Raw genomic sequence first — 23027 nt, forward strand, 5'->3', positions numbered from 1 at the left:
CTTCCTGAACTTTCAGGATAATAAATATGGCTGCCGGCCTCTTTGTTACTTCATCCAGTTTTCCTTCCAGCGTTTTTCTGCAGCTCTTCGTTCTACAGAATCTGTTTGCGTCTTCTTCCTGGTTTCTGACCGTCTGCAGGGTGACATCATCAGGCAGGAGCGGAGCAACAGGAAGTTGGAGCAGCAAATACTGAAAACCCAAAACGGCAACAAAGTCGACCAGAGCGAGCATGACGATGTCCGGCTGATGGAGAAGGAGGTGAAAGAAATCACCACCAATATCCAGGTGAGTCTGAGGAGCTGCAGCTCCCGCAGGAGGAACGTTTAAATGTTTCTAATATTTAAATGTTTTGCTGAGCAGGTGACCCATAAGGAGCTGCTGATGTTCCAGCAGAAGCTGGAGGAGGAGGTGAAGAAGGACCAGAAGGAGAAGAAATCCAACCAGGAGGAGCTGAAGGCGCTGAAGACGGAGGTGGAGCACCTGGTGGAGGAGCAGGCCAGGTGAGCCGGCCGCACTGTAAACACCTTTTCACCAGGTTTCCACACAGTAAAATTAAATGAGCTCAAATTAAGGCCAGTAACTAAAGGTAGTAAATTTTTCATCAGCCCTTCAAAATGTTTTTAGTTTTCCATTGATGCTCCCTTACTGATAAGTTCGTTTTACTAAAATCTGTATAAACAATTATAACTACGTACTGGCAGCACCTGAGCTGTGACTGATGGATCCAACATCCGTAGTGTTGGACCCGCCTAGCATGTTGAGACCAGCTAGTCGTTTTGCGCTTCGCCATGGGAAAATATAAGTTTTCCCAACTTTGGCTCAATGATCCGAGATTCAAAGACTAGGAATGACCGAAAGGCAAAAAAATCTAAATTTGACCTGGAACGACGTGATGGTGACCAAATCACACCGACCGGAGCAGCCGCCATTCATCAGCAGCAGATTCCTGCGCGGGTCGGGGCTCCACCGTGGAGCAGATCCCCGTTTCATGTCTTGGTGCTAAACGGAGCGATGCAACTTCAAACTCCAGCTCAGCTACGAGCTGAAGTTTTACCAGCGACGCGTCGGGAGCTGCAGACCGGCAGTGGGCCTTACTAGAGCCGGCGCTCAGAGCTGAGCTGCTCTGAATGCTGCAGCAGCTAACGTAGGCTAAATAACACCAGCTGCAGCCTAACGGACTGCAGTGTGAACACACTCAAAAGTGACAATTCCACTGTAATTGTAGAAAAAGTGGTAAAACTTTTACGTACAAGTTTATCATTCATTATTAGCTGATGCCATGTAGACACATTTCATGTTCTTGTTCACAACCGGAAATGTCACAAAGGCAAAAAGTCGGTTCTTTTCCTTGCCGCTCTGCTGCGGTGGAACGGTTCCGTTAAATGAAATCTTCTTCATTTAGAGCAGAAAATAACTCAGAAAAACCGTCAAAGAACAACTCAAAACCACTCGTACCCTCCTCCCCCCACTTTCCGTGTCAGCTAGCTACGCACAGACTCGTTGCCATAGCAACAAACACATTCAGTCCTTAACGGTTTCATGTTTCCAGGCTTGATGTTTATTTGGGTTATAACATGATCTGAACACAGCGGTGCTGCTCTGATCGATGATCTGGCAGAGTTGGTGTGTTGGTACCGAAACACCGAATTTCGCTGCACATGGACGTTTATTTATTTAAACTTTTCAATGACCTGTGAAATATGATGCCTTGAACCTTATCGAGTTGTCCTGGTGTTGACAATTAGTAGCAAACTAATATTCTATTGAGAATAAAGCAGCGGCTTGTGAAACTGGAATGTCTTTGGATTTTACTGATATTCTTTAAAAAACAGATATCCTGAGTCTGATGGATTTAGGATAAGCCCTGAAAATACTGCTTCCTGTTTTTAACGTGAGGTTTTGGTCAAGATAAAGTCACAGTTAGACCTTCAGTAAGTGGGATAAAGTTTTACTGGTCAGTGAACCGATTGCAGCTTTCTCTCAGATCGGCCTGGTGGCCGGTCTGTCAGTCAAACCTGTCGCTGCAGAGCAGGAGAGGAAAGGGGCTGATTTTTAGACCTTTGCTGAAGTAGAAAAGACCAGAGGATGAGATCGGCTTCACCTAAATATCGACCGATCTCCCAAAATTGAGGAAATCAACGCAAAATTTGCTTGATTTTGTGTTGGTAGTAAAAATATTGTAAAGGTAGTAAATTCAACTCTGGGAACCCTTCATAAACCCTGTTTCAGCAGCATAAACTAGCTTGTTTTAATGGAGACGTATTGTGAAAATTTCACATTTTGCTAATTTTTATCCCTCAATTTTAGATTTTCCTTCTTCTAAAAACAAACACTTAAAAAACATCCAGTTTTTTGGCAATAAATTCATGTTTTTGGCGTCTGGAAAACAAGCCGTTTGGAAAACCTGATTGTTGAATGACACTGCGTCTTTACCTAGCGACCACAGCTGATCTCAGGCATTTAGTCAGCTGGTTTTTCTGCTGTATGCGCTGTACAATGGCTGCTGGAAAATACAAGAGTTTTTGTTGTTGACTTACTGCATTCTGGCTGGTTATACAGGAGGCTCCACTGATGCTTTTCAAAGAATTTATGTAGTCGTTGGTCTATTTGCTAATCATAGATCGATGTCAGTTGACGATCAGATCTTTCATCTCAAACCGTAGCTGAAGATTTCACCAAGCGTTTGAGCCAGACCCTTCCTGACGTTTTTCTCCTTGCAGCTTTTCCAGGAGCATCAGAGAGAAGAAGAGCAGCTATGAGGCCAAACTCAACGACTTCCTGGAGCTCAGGTGAGCAGCAGCAGGAAACCAGGATTTATTAAAATCCCACCGATTGCTCACGCGGTGTCTCTTTCTGTAGCAACCAGTCGGCGGCTGAGAAGATGAGTTTGGAGGATGAGATCAGGCGCCACCAGGCTCTGCTGACCTCTGCTGGCAGGAGGTCCTACACAGCTCAGGTAACCATGGAAACAAAGGAAAGGACACAAAACGGTAGATCCACGGTGACGTTTATCTGCCCATTTGCTGCAGCTGTCAGCGGCTGAAAGCAGCAGGGATCAGAGTCTGAACGTCCTGCACAGAGAGCTAGCCGATGCCAAGACGCTGCTCAGCAAGCTGGACGAGGCGGCGCACAGGTGAGGCTAACGCTAGCCAGGCTACAGACAGGTGGAGCTAGCGCTAATCAGGCTACAGACAGGTGGAGCTAAAGCTAGTCAGGCTACAGACAGGTGGGGCTAAAGCTAATCAGGCTACAGACAGGTGGGGCTAAAGCTAATCAGGCTACAGACAGGTGGGGCTAAAGCTAGTCAGGCTACAGACAGGTGGGGCTAAAGCTAGTCAGGCTACAGACAGGTGGGGCTAAAGCTAGTCAGGCTACAGACAGGTGGGGCTAAAGCTAGTCAGGCTACAGACAGGTGGGGCTAAAGCTAGTCAGGCTACAGACAGGTGGGGCTAAAGCTAATCAGGCTACAGACAGGTGGGGCTAAAGCTAGTCAGGCTACAGACAGGTGGGGCTAAAGCTAGTCAGGCTACAGACAGGTGGGGCTAAAGCTAATCAGGCTACAGACAGGTGGGGCTAAAGCTAGTCAGGCTACAGACAGGTGGAGCTAAAGCTAGTCAGGCTACAGACAGGTGGGGCTAAAGCTAATCAGGCTACAGACAGGTGGAGCTAAAGCTAGTCAGGCTACAGACAGGTGGGGCTAAAGCTAATCAGGCTACAGACAGGTGGGGCTAAAGCTAATCAGGCTAGAGATGGAGACAGCTTTTGTGACGTTAATATTTTTCAAAATGAACTAGCAGGAGCCGCTAGCAGCAGGTTGAAATCTGTAGCACATTCTGAGTGTATTTAGTTATTAGCTTATTTATTTATTTTTATTATTGAATTTGAAGTAAAACTTGGTGTGACCCCTTTAGAAGTCTTCCTTATTTCAGGTGCTTGAAATCATTGAATTCTTGAAAATTCTTATTTTCCAGGTTTGGAAAGTCCTTGAAAGTTCTTGATATTTAAATGAACAGTTTTGTAATAAAATTTAATGTTTGAAAGTCTAAATTTGGAAACCTTTATTTACAGTTTATTTTCTCCTTGTTTGAAATTAAATCGGAAAAAACTTTTCTTATTAGATTTTAGTTGAATCACCAGAATGATTTATGTTTGATGAAAATCAGAAAGCTTTAAACCTTTAATTTTACTGGAAGGTTATTTCCCATCTGGATTGTTTCAATATGATCAACAATTATTTACCATATTTTCAGACTATAAGCTGCTGCTTTTCCCCGTTTCCAACCATGCGGCTTGTTGTCCGGTGCAGCTTTTCTGTGGATTTTTCTTCAACCACCAGGGGGCTCTTTAGCAGGAAGTGAATCATTGGAAGTCAAAGAAGAAAACACTGATTTTCATTTAGAACAAGCAGATGCTAGCAGCAGGCTCGACGGAGAAACTCATTCCCCCTCATTGTGGAAACAGGAAGAAGTTCATATGATGCAGCTTTTAAGTTGAATGTTATCGATCTGGGAGTACAGATCGACAGCCGCTGCATGTTGAGCTCTGCGTGAACGAATCTGTGGTTCGGCGCTGGAGACGGAGGGCTGCGTCACGAATAGCAGATTTATTAGGACGCAGCCCTCCTTGCTGCCCTCTGCTGCCTCCTTGTGGAAAACCAAGAGCGGCGGAGACACCAGTGGCTTGCGGCCCGGTGCGGCTTTAGATGAACGTTTCCAGTTTTTTTTTTTTTTTACTTTGTAGATGTGGTTTATAGGTGCGCTCTATGGTCTGGAAAATATGGTGTTATTCCTAATATCTCAGTGACTTATTGTGTAATTAAAATAAAGTTTGGCTTATATTTTATAAACAATGTTATTGAAATTGATGTTTTTTTGTTAAATTGTTTTATTCTCAGGTGTGTAAAAGAACATTTCAGTATTTTAGTTGACTCTGGAAAACTAGGACAAAAAGACATTTCTGCTGTTTTCTTTCCAATATTTTAGATTTGCTCTTCGGAAAAATCAGAATTTTCCACAAATAATTTGTTGTTGCAAAGAACTAGGCAAGAATATTAAACCAGTGATTTATTTCAGGAAATATTAAACATCAGAAATGCTAATTTATTTTAAATTATTTATTTTAAATGATGTTTGTCACTTTTGCAGAACCCAGAACCAGGAGCTGGAATCTGCGAGGAACGGCTGCAAAGCTAAAGTGGAGGAAGTGCAGAAGAACATTTCTACTGCTGAGGTACCAGAACCAGAACCTCAGGCTGAAGCGTTTGGCTGCATGGGGTCCAAACCGGGCCGGTCTCATTCCCTGTTTCTCTGCAGCGCCGCTGCCAGGACCTTCTGGACCAGCTGAAGGGCCGCCGAGACGGTGCAGCCGCTCCCATCGGACCGGTCCTGCAGGTTCTTATCGGGTCATCAGAACAATTCGGTTGCAGAGACTCGGCAGTTTGACTCCAATTGTTTTAAAAGCTTCAGATCAAAAAGTTCTGAAGGTTTTCTGCTTTTAATAAGTGAAGCTTTTCGCCTCTGATAATTTTATGTTAATTTTCTGAATGTAGCGATGAAACGTTACGAAAGACGAGTTTCAGTCTGGAGTTCAGCAGCCAGAGGGAGACGATCCACAGAGAGGCTCCGTCTGCTTTGGGACGGACGGGAAAAGCTGCAGCCGACCTCAGGGCTCCGGGTGGCTGTAGGGCTGCTAGAGCTCACTTCAGCACGAACCACCCAAAAACTCTTAAAAACCATCAATGAAGCCTTAAATGTGATCCGAAGGCAGCAGGGAGCCAGTGAAGGGGAGCCGGGGTCACAGATTCACGCCTCCTAGTTTTGCTCAGCAGACGAGCTGCAGCATTTCGTTTGCTCTGCTAAAAGCCTCAGAACAAACAGTTACAATCATCTAAACGGCAAAATCAGACTTTATCTTAGCAAAGGTCCTCAGCTGAAAGAAACCGGCTTTGATAGCAGCGCTAACATGCTAATCAAATTTAACACAGGATCAACAATCACACCCAGATTTTTCACAAATGGACGACAGAAGGAGGACGGGGGACCAACCAGGGGGCCACGTCCAAGAGAGGACAGCAGCGACCAAACACAGTCTCAGCTTTTCCTCATTCAGGGTCAGAAAATGTCTGAACGTCCTGAAGACGATGATCCTGTAACATCGGCACAGCAGACCGGCCGCCATGCTACAGGCAGACGGATCTGAACGAGTCTGCAGAGACTTGGTGCTTTTTAAAGCTACAACCCAGAGGCAGAACAGGCCCCACATGGGCCCTGAGGGACCTGCAGAGGACCAGCGCTGCTGGGTTAGGGTTCTACTGAGAAACTCCTGTTTGAAAGAACCGGAACCGGTTCAGTGCTGAACCTCGAATACCAGAAGATCCTGTGATCCACAGCAGGCAGATCTGAAGACCTGCTGATTCACCTTCAACAGTTAAAGATGGTTTAAAACTTTAAGAGCCGTTCAGTTTCAGTAACTTAAACTCAGACTTCATTCAGGTCAACGTAAGTCTGCAGTTGGACAGAAGCAACTTTCGATCTGGAAAGACTCAGAGAAAGAAGAACGATCAAGAAATTTATTAACAAAAATGAATAACAGTCCTTTGGCGCTCGGGCCCCGGCAGATGATTGAGCTGTGAACTCGGGTGAACACCCCAGAAGCTGATTGGGGAGATGCTCAGACACCAGTGGTGGAGGTCGGGAAGGGGTGACATCCTGGAGGGTCGAAGGATGTGGGTGGAGGAGGGGGAAGGTGGGTTGAGCACAGCTGGAAAGCGGCTGGCGCCGTGGCTGTGGATCCTTATGAGCAGAGCTTGACTGATGATTGGATGTGGAGGGTGGAGGCGGGACAGGTGAGGCAGGTCTTCCAGATTTGGAATTCAGAGGTTGGTCTGACGTTGGATAAAACATTTAAATGGAGGTTTAATGATGGAAACCAGAACATGGACCAGTGGCTGCATGGTGTCATGAAGGAAGCTTTAAGCTTCTAACAGTTTGTCAATTCACTGAGAGACGCTCAGAGTATTTAAGATGAGCCTCCGGATCCACACTGGAGACGATCTAAGGTCAGAAATGTTTCTGAAAAATGTCAGGAAGTCTTCAGATGGGCTGAAGGCAAAGCAACTTTTCAATCAGAGATTTGAACCAACAGTTTGACAAACCTGACTTTGCAGCTTTCGCATTTCTCTGCAAGTCCACATGATTTTCCTCCAGCGACGCTTCGCAACCGATTTTTTTTGTAGTTTCTGATGCAACTTGAATAAACGGCAGTTAGAGGAGGGTGAGCGGGACGAATCCTGTAAGTTCTTTGAATTCTCTCCATTTTGAAACTACTTAAAACATGCAGCAGTTTTATTCTGATGTTTAAGTAAAAATCTCATAAAAATCAGATGAGTAGGTGAAAGAATCCATGAAGGCCATCGGCCGTTTCAGACGAGAGCTTCGGGTTTGAAATGAGTCGCATCGTCACGTTTTGCTGACGTCATATCTGGCCGACCCCAAGGCCAGGCCTAACCTTAAACAAATATTCAGTAACACGGCCCGTTACCTAGCAACCGCAGCTGATTTTCCAGGAGCCATTGTACAGCAGGAAAAGCAGCAGACCAGACACTGGAGATCAGCTGGGGTTGCTAGGTAACAGGCTGGGCTTGTTGCTAGGTAACGGCTTCGTGACTCGATAATCGTGTTTTTTTTTTTAAACTGCTTGTTTTGCTGGCATCAAAAATCTTGAACTTATTGCTGAACACCAGTTTTTGTTTTTAGAATCAGTCGAGACTCAAAAAGTGAAATTTGCTGCGTAGATTCCTCCCAGGATCAGAGTAAGGTGAAGTTTTGTTTCCGTTGCAGCTCCCTGCAGCAGCTAACGACCCTCAGCCGGCCCACGCCGCCTCTCCGCCCGCCGCCGAGGCCGCCCCGCCCACCGCGCCGCCCCGAGCCGCCGCCAGGAAGGAGCCGCTACTCGTCTCTGTTTTCCAGAAGGCCATGGACAGCCTGACCGCCATGTTTCCAGACTATTCCAGGTAGATTCCAGGAAGAGCTGAGCGCGTAGAAACAGCTCAGCTGCTGAGGTGTGGATGTGGTTCTGACCCGGTTCTGGTTGGTCTGCAGGTCCAACTTGATGCGTTTCGTTCAGGACTTCCGCCTGGCCAGAGGAGGAAGTCTGAACCTGGTGCCACTACAGGAAGTGGTCAGCGGCGTGGCGCAGCTCATCCTGGACCATCAGGTAGCGGTCCGTAGAGCCGTGCTCTGATTGGCTTACCGCCACGGCTTTCAGCCAATCACTCGCTTTCCTCCTGTTCCTCAGGAAACGCTGAAGTCATCTGGCGCCGCGGGCCGGTCCAGCCCGGCTCAGGGGAACCAGAACCCGGTGTGGCAGCTGGTCGGAGCGCAGAGAGTCCGAAACCCGAACGCTGTGAGTCTGACTCAGCCACCGAGCAAAAGAGACGCTTGATTTGACTAGACACTAGGTTTCCTCCAAACTAATGAAATCCAAAGACGCTTTATCGTTATCATTATCATCATCATCATCACTATTATCATTATTATTATTATTATTTATTGCCCACTTTCAAAACTGGAAACATTTTAACATGTTGAGACGTTTTTCGCTCACTTCGTTTGTTTCTATTCTTTATTTTCATATTTAAAATATTTATTTTTATCTCATTTTGTTGCAGCAGCTGTTTTAAAGTGTTTTATAAATAAAAGTATAAAGTAGCCAATAGGGGAAAATTTTTGTTCATAATATTAGAAACTAAATATTCACTAAAGGGATGTTATGAATCATTTAAAGTAATTTAATTATGGCATGAAAAAGGCAGAATGAGCCAATTTATTTAACTGATTAATTATTGATTAGTAGATTAATGATAATTTGCAGCTCTAATCTTGATCAAGTTTGAAATGTAAAAGTATTTTAGTTTTTAAACCAGAACAGATTAAAGATGCTAAAATAACACATTAGGTGGAATCGCCCTTTAGTCAATCACAAACTAACTTTCAGCAGCTAAAAGGCGATGAAGTGACAGAAAAACTGTAAAAACATGAAGTTAATAAAAACGGTTGATTTAAGGCTGCAGTGAATTAAAGTGGAGAAAAGTTTCACTTTTCATTCTCCATCTTTTTCTGTTCCAGTTATTTTTAATAAAACGACGACGTTCGGTTTATTCAGTCAGGATTTAACGTTTTTTAAAATCAGGAAGTTATGGAAAGATGGTCATTTCGATTCGAGAGAAAACTCAGGTTTTTAAGAAAATGGCCGCCTATCACTTAACCAATAATCAATAACCTGCGCCTTCCTGCAGCTGAACATGGAGGATCCCTGCATCATCTGCCACGAGGACATGAGTCCGGAGGACACCTGTGTGCTGGAGTGTCGGCACAGCTACCACGACCAGGTAATGTCATTTAATCTAAATGACATCACATTTTCAGCAGTTCAAAGTTCTTTACATGAATTAAAATGAAATGCAAACCAAAGGAAAAAGAAGCTAATAATGTTGATCCAAAGCAAATAAACTGGATGTTCCTAGTAAATAACTTCTGGTCTAATTCGTTTTCTGATTGGAAGAACAGAGTCTAAAACGTCGCTAAGGTGGATCTTCTGGATTCTAAGTTTGTTCTAATCCCAGTTCTGGGTCCTAGATAAGTTAGTTTGCTAAAAGTAATGAGTACGCCACAGTTTCTAAGTAGTAATAAAAACTAAATGTTCCTGTTCTGGAGGAAGTGAGGCCTCCAGTCTCCCTCTGGTTCTGACCCGGTTCTGTCTGTCCAGTGCATCCGGTCCTGGCTGAAGGAGAAGAACACCTGTCCCACCTGCAGGACCCACGCGCTGCTGCCTGACGACTTCCCCGCTCTGTCCACCAGGAGGCGCCAGGCCCCCTGATGCTCCGTTTCTGCTTTTACCTGCTTTTATTTTTTAATTTTGTTTGTTTTCCTGATTTTACTGACATTTCAAACCTGAGAAAATAAAGAACTCGGTGTTGGAGCTCGTCTGACTCTTCCCTTCCGGAGCACAAGTACTTTAAAAATGTTTACTAATCATTTAATATTAAACATTATTTCTCAAGATCAACTAAAATATAAAGTTATGGGGAAATTTTGGTATTTAGGACCAAAATCAAAATGATTTATAGAATAACAATTTAAAAAAATTAAAGTTATGAAACGTTTGTTCAGTGAGAATCCGAGTTACTTCCTGACTGTTCAGATCATTTAATACACAAAATGAAACGAGCAGCAAATAAATTCACTGGAATCTCATGAAAAATGAAATTTATTTTCCAAACATTTTATAGCTCAAATAACTTCAGTTACAAATTCTGCTAATCAAACATGATTTAAAAGAAACAATGTTACAATAATTGAGGTGGAATCAATAATCAATATAACCCTGAGCAGGCTGCAGACATGTAATGCATTCGTCAAAGTTTCAGAACAAGCAGAAAAATTATGGGATGGATTCAGATTTTAGTTCAAAGGTCAAATATTAATGTTTGAATTTCACAACTATCCTGTGCAGCTCAAAGTGTCTGAATGCAGTCGGTATTTTATGGATCATTGATGATCGATCGGGTTGGATGTGATCAGACTCTGCAGAGCTTCAGAGGGAAGTTCTCTGTGATCAGGTGATCGTCCTGCAGGATGACGACGACGTTGATTTCAAACTCTGAGGAAAAAACGAGTCGTTAGTTCCTGATAAACCGGAGCTGAAACGATCAACTAATTTAGTAATCGATTAATCGCTAACTGGAGTAAGGGTTAAATAAAGGCAAAAAGTTTGCTGGAAGAAAAACTCAGAGCAGAAATTAAAGTAAAACTACAAATGATAAATTCTATACAGATTAAATATATAAATGTGTTTGACCAAAAACTCCTGGAGTGGAATCGTTTCAAATCGTTTTGGCTTCACCTGCTTCAGCTTCTCTGAACTTCTATTAATCACCTTTTGTTATCAGTTGTTGACCCATTAATCAATAATAACCTCTGATTGGTTGGTTGTACTGACCCACTTTGAAGTTGGTGGTCTCCAGGGTGGGGCAGGTGAAGAGTCGGGGGAAGACCATGTGGACGGGGATGGGCATGCCGTGGCCGACGTCTCCTTCTGCGATCTGGATGTTCTGGATCTCTGTGGCGTCTCGTGCGTAGCCCTCGGCGCAGCCTGTGGGTAAAACAGGAAACCTCCAGGGGGCGCCGCCACATGGCGGCAGCGTTCAGGGAGAGGGGAACTCACCGCAGGTCTCGACCCGGACCAGCTGCAGCTCAATGCTCTTGATGGGGACATCAGATTTGTCCACCTGCACCTCCCCGGTGAGCGGCTGGCTGATGACGCAGCTGGTGGCGTCCAGATGTCCTCTGATCAGGAAGCGCGGCAGCTGACTCCTCTGCCGACACAAACAGTCAGTAAAACGGAGCTGCAGACGTTTCCAGAACCGCTCAGCGACTCTAAAACCAAACATTCAAATGTTTCAGCAGCTTCACTTTTTTACACACCAGCTGAAAATATGAGGAAAAAATTTTCACCAATCTGATCTAAACTCAATCAATTATGATTAATGGCTTCAGATTAAAATTAGCATCATTTCTAAAAACATTGATGGAAATCAATCTGTTATTTTGCAGAAGTTTCTGTTTAAACTGGTAGAAACAAATTGAAAGTTTGCAGTGAAAGAAGCTCTGAAGTTTCAGCTCAAACTGATTAATCACTATTAATCAACTAATTTAGTAATCGATTAATAGTTTTATTTGCTGAAAAAACAGAGTAATTAAACATTTTGCATTTAAAATCAAATCGTCTAAATATGTTCAACCAAAAACAGTTTTAGTTTCTCCTGATTCAAATTCTCTAAAAATCTCCAATTAATTCTATCAAATTATTAATCAGTTAATCAATAATTAATCCCAGATCAGCTCTGCATCGACATTCAGCTTTTTCTGATGTTGACGATTTTAGGATTTTTAGCTGCAAATGATGAAAGCTTCTGTAAAGGAATACAAGATGAATCAATAGATTGATCTATGAATTAATCTGCAGCCTGGCTGTGATGCGACAGCAGCAGGTCAAAGGTCGCACCTCGCGGACGTTCTGCAGCGTCTCTGGAGTGATGCTGAACTTGACCGGAGTTGGAACGATTTTTGATTTCTGCGGCTGAAAAGAAAAACCAATCAGTAAGGTAATAACGAGCAGAGCGGCTAATCGATGCTTTGCTAACGTTCACCTGACTGTGAACGATGAACTCGCAGCTCCTGCTCAGGTCTTTGGCCAGCAGGGGGCGCTTCAGGTCGCAGCGCAGCGTGTACTGAGCAGCAAACAGGGAAAAGTCAGAAAGTTGGAACACAAACTGCTCAGCCTGAACCTTTTCACACCTGAATCTCTTTCAGACTCTGGTTAGCAAACAATACGAGAACGTTAGCAGACAGGCTAACATCGAGCTGAACCTGGATGTTGACGAAGACGCCGTGGTACGTCTCATACAGAACTTTGTTGCCTTTGCTGATGAGCGGAAACTCAAACGGGATTTCCGTTTTCCCTCCTGGGATTTTCCCGGCCTTGGCCACTTCGATGCTGCTGCTGATCAGCGGGATTGGCTGCAGATTAACCGGCAGACATTTCACGGATTAGCCGACAGAGTATTGCAGCAGACAGACTTTAAATAAATTATTCTCCAAGTTTGGTGAGTAAATCTGAATTAATGCTTCATTTACCAAACCATCAATGACATTAATCAGATTGATCGATTATTGAATTTCGTCAACTGGAGAATAAAAAGGCCATTTTCTGAAAAAACAGAAACTAAAAACAGATGAGAAAAACATTTTCCGTAAAAACATTCAACCAAAAACTTCAGGCCAGTTTTAGCTTCACCTGATTATTCAAAGAAAAATCTGCAGATGTCCCTCATTTTCTATCTGATTAATCAAGTAATCATGATGATTACCAATAATTTAAACTTATTTAAATTATTGGAGTTTCTGAACTCCAGAGGAGCAGAGCGGTCTGGAGTCCGGTCCAGATTCCGGTCCGGCGGATCCCACCTTGACGGAGTTGTAGAACGCCTCGAAGACGCCGACGCTCTTGGAGCTGAGCTGCAGGTTGACGATGCCGTCCATGCAGAGCGCGATGCCGTTGTGCTGCAGCGGCTCCTTGCAGCACAACGTCACGACGCCGGCCACCGTTTCCTGAAACAGACCAGAGCCAGCTGCAGAATCACCTCACAGATATTGATCATCAGCCTCTGAGCTGATACAATTTATTAGGATTAATCGATTATTGGAATAAACTAGTCCAGTAATTGACTAATCATTAACTGGAGAAGAGACTCGATAAAAGCCATTTGCTGAAAGAACATAGCAGAAATTAACGCAAAACTATAAAAAAAAATTTATTTATAGTGATAAAATTCTTATGATAAAGATTTAGATTTATTGTTCTCAATAAATTTCAATTAATGTTTAAAATCTAAAACTGTCCATATTGTTGGGATTGACAGTTTTGTCATTTGCTCCACTTTTTGTTTAATAAAGTGATCAATAAATAATACCAATACATTTGAAAATAGTTACTGTGAGCAGATTAATGACATAAATCACATTTATTATGACTGGCATCTGAAAGATTAAAAAATAACGGTTTTAAAAGCAGGATTTGTTTCTGTGAGCTGCAGCCTTACAGTAACATAAGGAAATAATAAATAGTTCTTATCACTTTTATCAATTACCATCATTTATCTAGAGAAGTTTATTTTTAGTAAACATTTTGAACAGGCCGTTTTAGGTTCGAAAACGCCGAAGAGTCACACCAAGCTAACTAACCACACCGGGTTTCTATGGCGCTCAACACAAATAAGTAGAAAACTATATTTTTATTTATGTTGTCATGAAGATTTCAAATTATATTTCTTATTTATTGTCATGTAAAGAAATGATAATCGAGCACAGAATTTAAGTGGTGACCAAATTCGTCACAACACCACGGAAGCAGCTGCTGGTCATGTGACTACGAATTAGCTTGTTGCTAAAGCAGCAAGCTAACTGTCTATGCCAGCTAGTCAATGGCTTTATCAATGTTTCTGTAGAGAAAACAGAGGGAGGCTAACATTAGCTGGGCATGTTCGTGTCAGTGGGCCTCTTACCCCCTCATGATAGACTTTGTTGGCTCTTTTCAGCTTGATATCCAGAGTGACGCTCATCTCCGAGCTGAGCGGACCGCCGAACGGCGGCTGACGTCACAAACTTGTTTTCGATGCTGCCAACCAAAAGCAATGGCTTTACATTTATTTGGCTTGCTTCTGAATGAGAAATTAATAAGAACAACAACTCGGTATCCGGGTAAATCTTTCAAAATAAGAGTGCGATTTCCGCCGATTTGAACGACTCGGTCAAATTTTCTAAATAAAAGCATAAATAATAATGGTTGAAACTAATGCAACGCCGGTCGGAAGTTTACATACACATATTCTTACACACATTGAAGACACGATTAAGCATTTACTGTGACCTTTTCAGTGAGAAAAATCACATGTCTGTATGTAACTGGAAACCGGAAGAAGCGCATTTTAAAACGAAAATGTTTTTCAAAAGCCTTTTTTTGTGTTTGGTGGCTGTGACACGCACTCATATTCAGTTACATAAAAAAGATTCAGTTAAATTAAAAAGACTGCAAAGAAGAAAAAAGCTTTTTTTTATTGTCACATAAAAAATATAAAGTTCAGGTCTGCCACCACTTGACTCCAAGTTTCTAATAAATTTACACAAATAAAATGAATCGCTGAATGAACCGCGTTTACACAGCAGAGGGCGCTGTTCAGCTCCTTTATTTCATTTTGATTAATTTTATTTCAAGTTATTTACAATTTTGTTTCACTTCATTATTTTCAGTATTATTTGATTTCATATTATTGTGATGTAATTTTATTCAAAGTTACAGGGTCAAATTTTATGTGTTTTATTTTTAAAGATCACTGTGACTTCACTACCAAGAACAGATCATGTTGGTAAAACAAACAAAAACTGGAAGATTGTTTGTCTCTGAATTAATCTTAGGAGAAAAAAGAAGACATAAGGTTTAAAATAACATGCATGTTCGTTTTAAACATTCTATCTAAACATGTCAGAGAACCATTAAAGGAAGTTTATCAAATATTTCTGCAGATAAAGAATGGAGGCTCTTGTTTTGTAGGTGTTTAAATTTCTTTTATCACATGCAGTTATTCTTATTGAATGTAATTTTAATTATTTTGACATGTTACTGTTGAAATAAAGCATTGGGCGTCACCTGAAATAAACACGTTAAACTGAATCATAAAGTTCTTGTGCAAAGAAGGAGACCTGTAAAAACTGCATCCAGTTGGTGATTTCTGGAAAATCTCCTTTCGCTCATTTCAGTTGCCAACATCAACATTTCCAGACAAGAATGCATCAGAATGAGATTTCCCCGTTCATTTTGTACCCCAGTAAAGAAACGATAAGCGACGATCTCTCGGCTCTCAGGAATGTGGAAATGAAGTTAATGATAAAGCTGAGGATCCAAGGTCGGTCACTCAGGAAACGTCACTTCTTCTCTGCACTGAAACGTGTTTAATTCACTTAAACAAACTTCACCGCTTCTGTTTCCTCTAATAAACAGAATTCTTCATTTTTTACAACAAACCTCTAGTGGACATTTGTTTTTAGCTTCATTTTGACTCTTCTCATTCTTTAACATGTCATTTAAGTGTTTGTTTAATAAGTTAATGTGTCCTGTTCTTCACAAAACACCAAACAGCCACCAGCAGAACCCTGCATCAGACTTTGTTTAGACCACAGGTATTTTGTCCTTCAGCCCTGCTGCTGCTTATTTCCAGTAATCATTCACTTTGTTGCAAAAAGAAAAAAAATGTTTTTCCAAACATTTCATGAACAGAAAACGTTCAGCTGACTGAGTCCCGTTTAACTCCAGTTCTGTTCAGGTTTTCACACGTTTACATCTCGTCTCATTACGACAAACTTTGGCGTTTTTTAGGTCATTTAACACAATTATCTACAACTTCCTTCCTTTGCTCCTCGGCTTCAGCGGTGACCAAACTGGATTTACACTGAGAGTCATTTTAATTTATTAGGCTCAGGCATGAGATTATTCATCGATTATTGAAAAATATCATCAACTAATTTAGTAATCAATTAATCGTTAACTGGAGTATATGAAAAATAACACACTCAGAACCGTAATTAAGCTGAAACTGTACAAATGTATATATTTGCTTTTAAGAAAAAAAAAACATTTGTCTGTAAAGGCGTTTTACCCAGAATTCATTAAAACCTCCAATTAATCACCTTTTGCTATCAATTATTAATCAGTTAATGAAAAACAAATAAATTAATTAATCTACAAAAATCAAGCATACACTAAAAAATGTTATTGCATTTTTTGGTAATATTTCTATTTTGCTATTTAAAAAAGGAATTGAATTATTTATTGAAATGTATTTCTAATATTGTTTAAAAAGGGTTAAAGTGTTTAAATAAAGAGTGAATGTCAAATTTTTATCCAATTAGTCGCCTGAATCATCAGTAGTATAGTTATTTAACAAGTTTCAGCACTAATCAGGTTTATTCAGGTTGAGTAGGCTTATTTTTGGGGTATCAGAGTAATGGGGGTTGGAGACAAACATAAACCACATTTTCTGAATTTATTAGTAAAAATGTCCTCCTGTTTGCTAAAGTTACTCCAGGTTAGAAAAAAACACCTGTAGAGAATGAGAAGCAAATCGATGCTCTAAATCTGATCAAAATGACTTTTAATCACAAATTTAAACTTTTACAGAGGCGTCCAAAATAACACATTAACAACAAATACATTTCATTTATTAATACCAGTCAATTCGTAGCATTTTCTTGATTAAATAAATTACCAACTACAATCATTGGGTCTCAGGATTATTTTCCAACCTCCAGGTGTCAAAATGTTGACATCATATTTACAGAGATTTAAAGAATTTATCAGATAATTCACATCATGTGTTCCTCCGGTAGTTTGACCTTCTGTCTGTCACAAAGTTCATCGTGTCCTTCAGACGCTCTGACAGCCGTAAATCTGGGCTTGTGTGAAGCAACAACAACCGTAAAAGAAGGAAACCAACGTCAGACGGTCACCTTGTTGTTCCTACCTGTGGACAGGTGAGGGGAGGGAAACGGATCACAGATTACGCTCGGCTTTGTCTGCGCTCCGTTCCTCATTGTGCCAAAGTTCAGATCTCACAACAAACGGAGAAAGAAGACACTGAACTTCAGCACAGACTCAGCTTTCACATTTATGAGGACGAGCTTTTCAGAGGTGAGTACAACGCATTCATGTAAGATTATGAATTAACATGGCTACCCTTCATCTACTCCTGAGGAAATGTGTCTAAATATGGTTACATGTGATAACTTCAGGACACATGAACTCATTTTATTTCTAATAATTCTGTGGAATAACATTCAGTTTGGTGACACTGACAAACTTGGATCAAAATAAAGAATCGGTACTTATATAGCAGTACTAAACAGTATTTTATGTTTCTTATGTTTTCAATATTTTTTGTCACTCTTCCATCATTCAGGCCATCAAACAAAATTTGATATCAGACAAACATAAAGTGAAAAAAGACAAAATACTGTTTTCAAATTATGGCCTCAATTATTTAGGAGAATACTGAAAAAACACAAAATCCTACCAAGTATTTTTTTTTCTCTAGTTTCTAGTGCAAATATCTTAGTTCACTTGAAATAAGACAAAACAAACATACAGGCAACTTTTCAGGAAGATAAAGGAGTTTATTGTAAGTCAGTAATTCCTTCATTTGACTGAAAAAGTTCCAGTTCCACTGGCAGATTATTTCACTTAACCTGGGAAAATGTCACATTATTAATAAATTATTTGCCAGTTTAATTCAAACTTTTCATCAATATTAAGAATTACTGATTAAAAACAAGCTCCTTCCTATCTTTCTGAAAAGTTTAATTAGTTTTGTCTCATTTCAAGTGAACTTGACCAACTAGACCAAAAATATTTAATATTTTGTGTTTTTACAGTGAAGAAACTTCCAAACCAAGTGAGAAAATAATGGACCAGTCAGAGTCTGTAACATCACTGAGGAGGAATTTTAAATCGTTTGTTTGCAGAATTGCTCTATTCAGCCACTGTGGAGGGTCTTTAAGCCACGACATCCCCATCATAACTCGTTACTTTGACTAGGAAACACCATAATCTTCATTCTGTTGTTTTTTTATCCATTCATAGTTGGATTTGTGCTTTTAATGATTGTTCTGCTGCGTAACTCAAGTTTACTTTAAGATAAAAACAAACTGGGGTGCTGTGGTGGTGCAGGGGTTAAGCACAGTCCACATATGGAGGCCTCAGTCCTCGACGTGGCCGTCGCAGGCTCGATTCCCGTCTTCCCCCTCTCTCATTACCCACCTTCCTGTCAACCAACTATCAAATAAAGGCCACTAGAGCCAATTAAAAAAAACTAAAATTAAAGAAAGCAGAATTTATGTTTCGAGCACGGTGGTGGAGGAATGATGATCTGGGTTTCTTTTGACTTTGTTACTCTGATGAAACATGCAGCTATTATTTAATCCGCAGCAGTTTCATGCATTTTCTGACTGACCTTCAGTTAAATAATTCTGTTTACGACACACCAATGACTCGCTTATTGGTCTCTAATATCATTTGTTAATTTTTAACATCTGGACCTTAGATGGAAACTGTTTAAGGCTACAAGCTGGTTAATATTTTAGTCGAGGTGTGTAAAGTCGTTTTTTCCTTGGTACATAAATGCATGGAAGAGTTTCTGAATCCCATCCAGGCCTTTCTGACTGCATTAGCTTAGCTTCAGTCTGACGGTGCTCATGTTAGGCTCCCTTTAAATCAGGCTCAGTGATGGACGGATGACCTCTGCCATTAAACCCTGTGGATTAAACAGTTGTAAATAGTTTGGTGATTTCACTTTGTTATTGTTTAATCCCTTACACCACAATACAAACATTTTAAATCACTCCAAATGTCTCCATATGTTTTTGCTTTCCTGCATTCTGATCTGGTCCTAATCAGTAACTGTCGAGGTTTCCTGAAGGTGTTCCTTCAATAACTGATTTAGCTCAGCACTCACTGAACAGTCCACAGACTGGAGACAGGAAATCTTTCAATCCCTGCATAAAGTCACAATTAATTTTAATTAAGACTTTCAAACATTAGAAGAGAGTCTGGATCTGTGGAAGCAAAAATATATAGAAATGATTGACTGAACACTTTGGCAATTACAGAAAAACAGCTTTATGAGAATATTAATTTTATTTCTGTTTGTCTGTTGCCAGCTCTTTAATCTGCAATGCGCAAATAAAACCTGTGCAGTTACAGCCAGTTCCTGTTGAAGCAAAGCATCATGGTCAACAGGAAGTCAGAGGTCCAGCGAAGGATCGTGTCCAAAGACGGTCACAACAATGTTCAGATCGACAACGTGGAAGGAATGGTCAAGCTCTACCTGCATGACATCTGGACGACGGTGGTGGACATGAAGTGGCGCTACAAGCTCACTCTGTTTGCCTCCACCTTCGTCATGACCTGGTTCATCTTTGGAGTCTTCTTTTTCTTCATCGGAATGGGGAACGGAGATTTTGACAGTTGGCACAATTCTACCCACACACCCTGCGTGGTGAATGTGAATACTCTCACCGGAGCCTTCCTGTTCTCTCTGGAGTCGCAGACCACCATAGGTTACGGTTTCCGGTACATCTCTGAAGAGTGTCCTCTGGCGATCTTCACACTAGTGGCTCAGCTCGTCATCACCGGTCTGGCTGAGATCTTTGTCACCGGTGCCTTTCTGGCCAAACTGGCCCGACCAAAGAAGCGAGCAGAAACGATAAAGTTCAGTCAGGTGGCGGTGATCTGCAGGCACCAAGGCAAGCTGTGTCTGATGGTGAGAGTGGCCAACATGAGGAAGAGTCTGCTGATTCAGTGCCAGCTCACCGGAAAGCTGTTTAAGTCCAACGTGACAGAAGAAGGAGAGAAGACGCAGATCCACCAGAGCTCCGTAGATTTCTACATGGACACCAGTGGAGACTGTCCGTTCCTGATCCTCCCGCTCACCTTCTATCACATTATCGATGAGAAGAGCCCATTGGCAGGACTGACCCCAGAAACCCTGAGCAACCGAAACTTTGAGCTGCTCATAACGCTCAACGGCACCATGGAGTCGACCGCAGCCACGTGCCAGAGCCGCACCTCGTACATCCCTCAGGAGATCCTGTGGGGCTACGAGTTCACGCCAGTGCTGTTCAGCTCCTCCAACTGCCGCTACGTTGTTGATTTCAACTTTTTTGACAAAATACAAGTGAGCAACGACCCCGCCTTCCCTGGCAGCAGCACAGGAAAGATATAACTGAAGCAAGACTGAGAGGACATTGTGGGAGCTGTTAGTTTTACAGTACTGTGATCTTACATGTCAAATCAACCTCATTGTTTATTGATTAACGTTATGCCACTTCATACCTTTGCAATTTTGATAATTTCACACCCGACATTTTGGGTATCAAATGGTACGTTGAGATGTTCCACCATTAGAACCAACCAGGGAGAAGCTTTGAACCTACAGATTATTTAAATAAACTTTCTATGTCCTCGTCAGTCTAAAAAGACAAAATCAGTAAAAGGTTTCTTACTCTTAGAGTTATTTTGGTTTGATCAGAGGTTTTAATCTGTCATATCTTAGAGCAAATGAGTAGATGGATAACTAAGGGAAACAAAGTTTGCAGATAATAAACTGATACCCCATAATTTTAGTATTTGTGTATAAAACAGTTTGTTTACAGTTACTAAATCAATGCAAGATGGAGGATATGAACTGTTTGGTAGTTATCACACCAATGCCGTTTTATAACGTAAAAATGACATGATTTGGCCTCTTGTCAAACCAAATCTTTTAGCAGACTGTTGTTTCTTTACTAATCTGAATACAATACATCTTTTTCAAACTGTGAATTCTGTCATTCAATTTTTTTTTCTGAACTGTATGGCTGTTTGCTGAAAGCCAGGAGATTTTTATTTTATTTTATTAAAGCATCAAATTATAAGTCTCTATGGTCCAACAAGTGTGATCATCTGTAGGCCTTAGGCTGAGTTCAACTTGTATTTGATAGTCAGAATTTCCTTGATCCATATAGAAAAAATTAAAGGGGAAAACCTGCACGGAGTTCAGATTCCAACCTGGAAACCAGAAAGACCCTGAGTTCAAATTCAATATGGCTGCCGTTCAAGTAAAACAAACAGAAAGATGAAGAAAAGACCACTTTTGTGCTTTTCTGATTGGTTCTAACTCAATGAAACAGTGGCTGATAAAAAACCAAACAATGTACAGCATTTATCTGTAGACACATTATTTTTGTATTTGAACGCACAAAATAGAGACAAATATGTTCTGATTCGCTTGTATTGCTAACTGGAGTTAGCCTGTTCCCTGAGCAGAATTAACAAATCCCATAAGTTTTCTCAATTGACATTTTTATAAATGAAGTTATTTCTTGAGCCAAGTGGCTTTAAAATGTGTTGTAACCCTAAAATCATTGTGGTATGTTGTGTGTTGGAAAGCTAATTTCTGGGACGCAACAAAATATGATTAAATTCAGTTCAAATAAAAACAAACAGGAAGAAAACGGTTACAGACACTTTTTGATGTAAAATAACAGATAAAGCTTGCTAAAAACGTTAATCAGGGTATTTATGGCGTTATGGCCATAAATAAAGACAGACATAGATTTACTAAGAAAGACTTGATAATGATGACTTAAGCCCTTTGTGACGAGGTAAATAATGGGTGAGTTATGTAGACACCAAGACAAATTGAACCATTTTGTTTCTTAAATATTATTTTTACTTTCAAACTGTTTATACACAAGAAAAATAAAGCCAACAGATGTTCAAACGTAGAGTTGTTCCTGTGTATTTTCTTACACAGGAACCAGTCTACAGAACTGAAACTGATATTAAAACCAGACTGCACAGAGATCTGATCAGAAAAACCGTTTGGATTGATCACGCCATGGAGGAAAATGTTAGCTTCCAGAGGTTAACTTCCAGAGGTTAACTTCCAGAGGTTAGCTTCCAGAGGTTAACTTCCAGAGGTTAGCTTCCAGAGGTTAACTTCCAGAGGTTAGCTTCCAGAGGTTAGCTTCCAGAGGTTAACTTCCAGTGGTTAGCTTCCAGAGGTTAGCTTCCAGTGGTTAGCTTCCAGAGGTTAGCTTCCAGAGGTTAGCTTCCAGAGGTTAGCTTCCAGTGGTTAGCTTCCAGAGGTTAACTTCCAGTGGTTAGCTTCCAGAGGTTAGCTTCCAGAGGTTAGCTTCCAGAGGTTAACTTCCAGTGGTTAGCTTCCAGAGGTTAGCTGAAGGACAAAGCAGGTCCAAGCTGCCGCTAACTGTCGCCTTCTGTTGTGGCAACACCGAGCTGCAGCTGCTGGGCGTCTGTATGTGGTCCAAACAGTCCGAGTCACACAAAGCTGCTGCCCCCTCCGACTGCTTGGCGAGCGGAAGTGAAGGGAAGGCTGGAAAAGTGAAGGGAAGGCCGGAGCGGCGCGGGAAAAACAAACAAAACACAGAGAAGTGTCGGATTTGGAAAAGGCGGATTTGGGCATAAACTGGTATGTGGATAGTTCGGGTGGAAATGGAGATAGGAAATGAGAAAGACATGGATGTTGTGACTTCTTTACACTTATTTGTTGTTAACTATAATTTGCATAAGTGACTGATTTACATTTATGTGTTATATGTTAAGCTTAAAACATGATGATTATTATTAATTGAGTTTAACATGATTGTATATAATTACAAAAGCTGAAGTGAAACATTTAAGCGCGAGGCATGATTTATTTGGATAGAGGAAGTCTTTTATTTTGAAGAATGCTTAACAGGATGTGGTTCTGTCTTTTGTCACTGTCTTGCTTCTGTTGATTTTGGTTGCTAGGTAACGAACAGCTGTCGCCGTTTTCTCCTCAATAAAAACTGAACAGAAATGTTCAAGAAAACAC

The 23027-nt window shown here is 41.2% G+C and overlaps 3 protein-coding genes across 8 annotated transcripts in view; 2 read left to right on the forward strand and 1 right to left on the reverse strand.

Annotated features, from left to right (window-relative positions):
* The window catches only part of ttc3 (tetratricopeptide repeat domain 3), a 38153-nt gene extending 28174 nt beyond the window's left edge, over nucleotides 1-9979 (forward strand). For all 6 annotated transcript variants that reach the window (XM_088012227.1, XM_088012229.1, XM_088012226.1 and 3 more), the window contains exons 35-46: nucleotides 140-286; nucleotides 362-501; nucleotides 2722-2790; nucleotides 2861-2957; nucleotides 3031-3134; nucleotides 5146-5230; nucleotides 5314-5391; nucleotides 7840-8012; nucleotides 8101-8215; nucleotides 8297-8404; nucleotides 9297-9389; nucleotides 9767-9979. In XM_088012227.1, the coding sequence (XP_087868353.1) occupies nucleotides 140-286; nucleotides 362-501; nucleotides 2722-2790; nucleotides 2861-2957; nucleotides 3031-3134; nucleotides 5146-5230; nucleotides 5314-5391; nucleotides 7840-8012; nucleotides 8101-8215; nucleotides 8297-8404; nucleotides 9297-9389; nucleotides 9767-9877 (1320 nt within the window). In that variant the 3' untranslated portion in view covers nucleotides 9878-9979. The remainder of the gene's footprint in view (nucleotides 1-139; nucleotides 287-361; nucleotides 502-2721; nucleotides 2791-2860; nucleotides 2958-3030; nucleotides 3135-5145; nucleotides 5231-5313; nucleotides 5392-7839; nucleotides 8013-8100; nucleotides 8216-8296; nucleotides 8405-9296; nucleotides 9390-9766) is intronic.
* A 270-nt stretch (nucleotides 9980-10249) lies between these two features.
* On the reverse strand, nucleotides 10250-14346 carry vps26c (VPS26 endosomal protein sorting factor C). Its single transcript, XM_088012230.1, has 8 exons — nucleotides 14124-14346; nucleotides 13027-13170; nucleotides 12430-12579; nucleotides 12210-12290; nucleotides 12065-12139; nucleotides 11225-11375; nucleotides 11000-11152; nucleotides 10250-10660 (listed from the first exon to the last, which is right to left on the reverse strand). Exons 1-8 carry the CDS (start codon nucleotides 14178-14180, stop codon nucleotides 10578-10580), a joined length of 894 nt encoding a protein of 297 aa, XP_087868356.1. The 5' UTR covers nucleotides 14181-14346; the 3' UTR covers nucleotides 10250-10577.
* Nucleotides 14347-17128: 2782 nt separating this feature from the next.
* kcnj15 (potassium inwardly rectifying channel subfamily J member 15) lies at nucleotides 17129-21933 on the forward strand. Its single transcript, XM_014968804.2, has 2 exons — nucleotides 17129-17302; nucleotides 19327-21933. The coding sequence occupies exon 2, from the start codon at nucleotides 19395-19397 to the stop codon at nucleotides 20388-20390; it is 996 nt and encodes a 331-aa protein (XP_014824290.1). The 5' UTR covers nucleotides 17129-17302; nucleotides 19327-19394; the 3' UTR covers nucleotides 20391-21933.
* Nucleotides 21934-23027: the final 1094 nt, after the last annotated feature.

The sequence above is a fragment of the Poecilia mexicana genome, unplaced genomic scaffold, assembly GCF_051168715.1.
Source record: "Poecilia mexicana isolate PSO_F unplaced genomic scaffold, ASM5116871v1 scaffold_14, whole genome shotgun sequence".
Lineage (NCBI taxonomy): Eukaryota > Metazoa > Chordata > Actinopteri > Cyprinodontiformes > Poeciliidae > Poecilia > Poecilia mexicana.

Excerpts from the sequence above, each read along its gene's own strand:
- vps26c (XM_088012230.1), bottom strand. The coding sequence starts at position 14,180 with ATGAGCGTCACTCTGGATATCAAGCTGAAAAGAGCCAACAAAGTCTAT. Across the intron at positions 11,153-11,224 it reads GGTCCGGGTCGAGACCTGCG|GCTGCGCCGAGGGCTACGCA; the intron begins GTGAGTTCCCCT and ends TTTTACCCACAG. Across the intron at positions 10,661-10,999 it reads GACCACCAACTTCAAAGTGG|AGTTTGAAATCAACGTCGTC; the intron begins GTCAGTACAACC and ends TTTTTTCCTCAG.
- kcnj15 (XM_014968804.2), top strand. The coding sequence starts at position 19,395 with ATGGTCAACAGGAAGTCAGAGGTCCAGCGAAGGATCGTGTCCAAAGAC.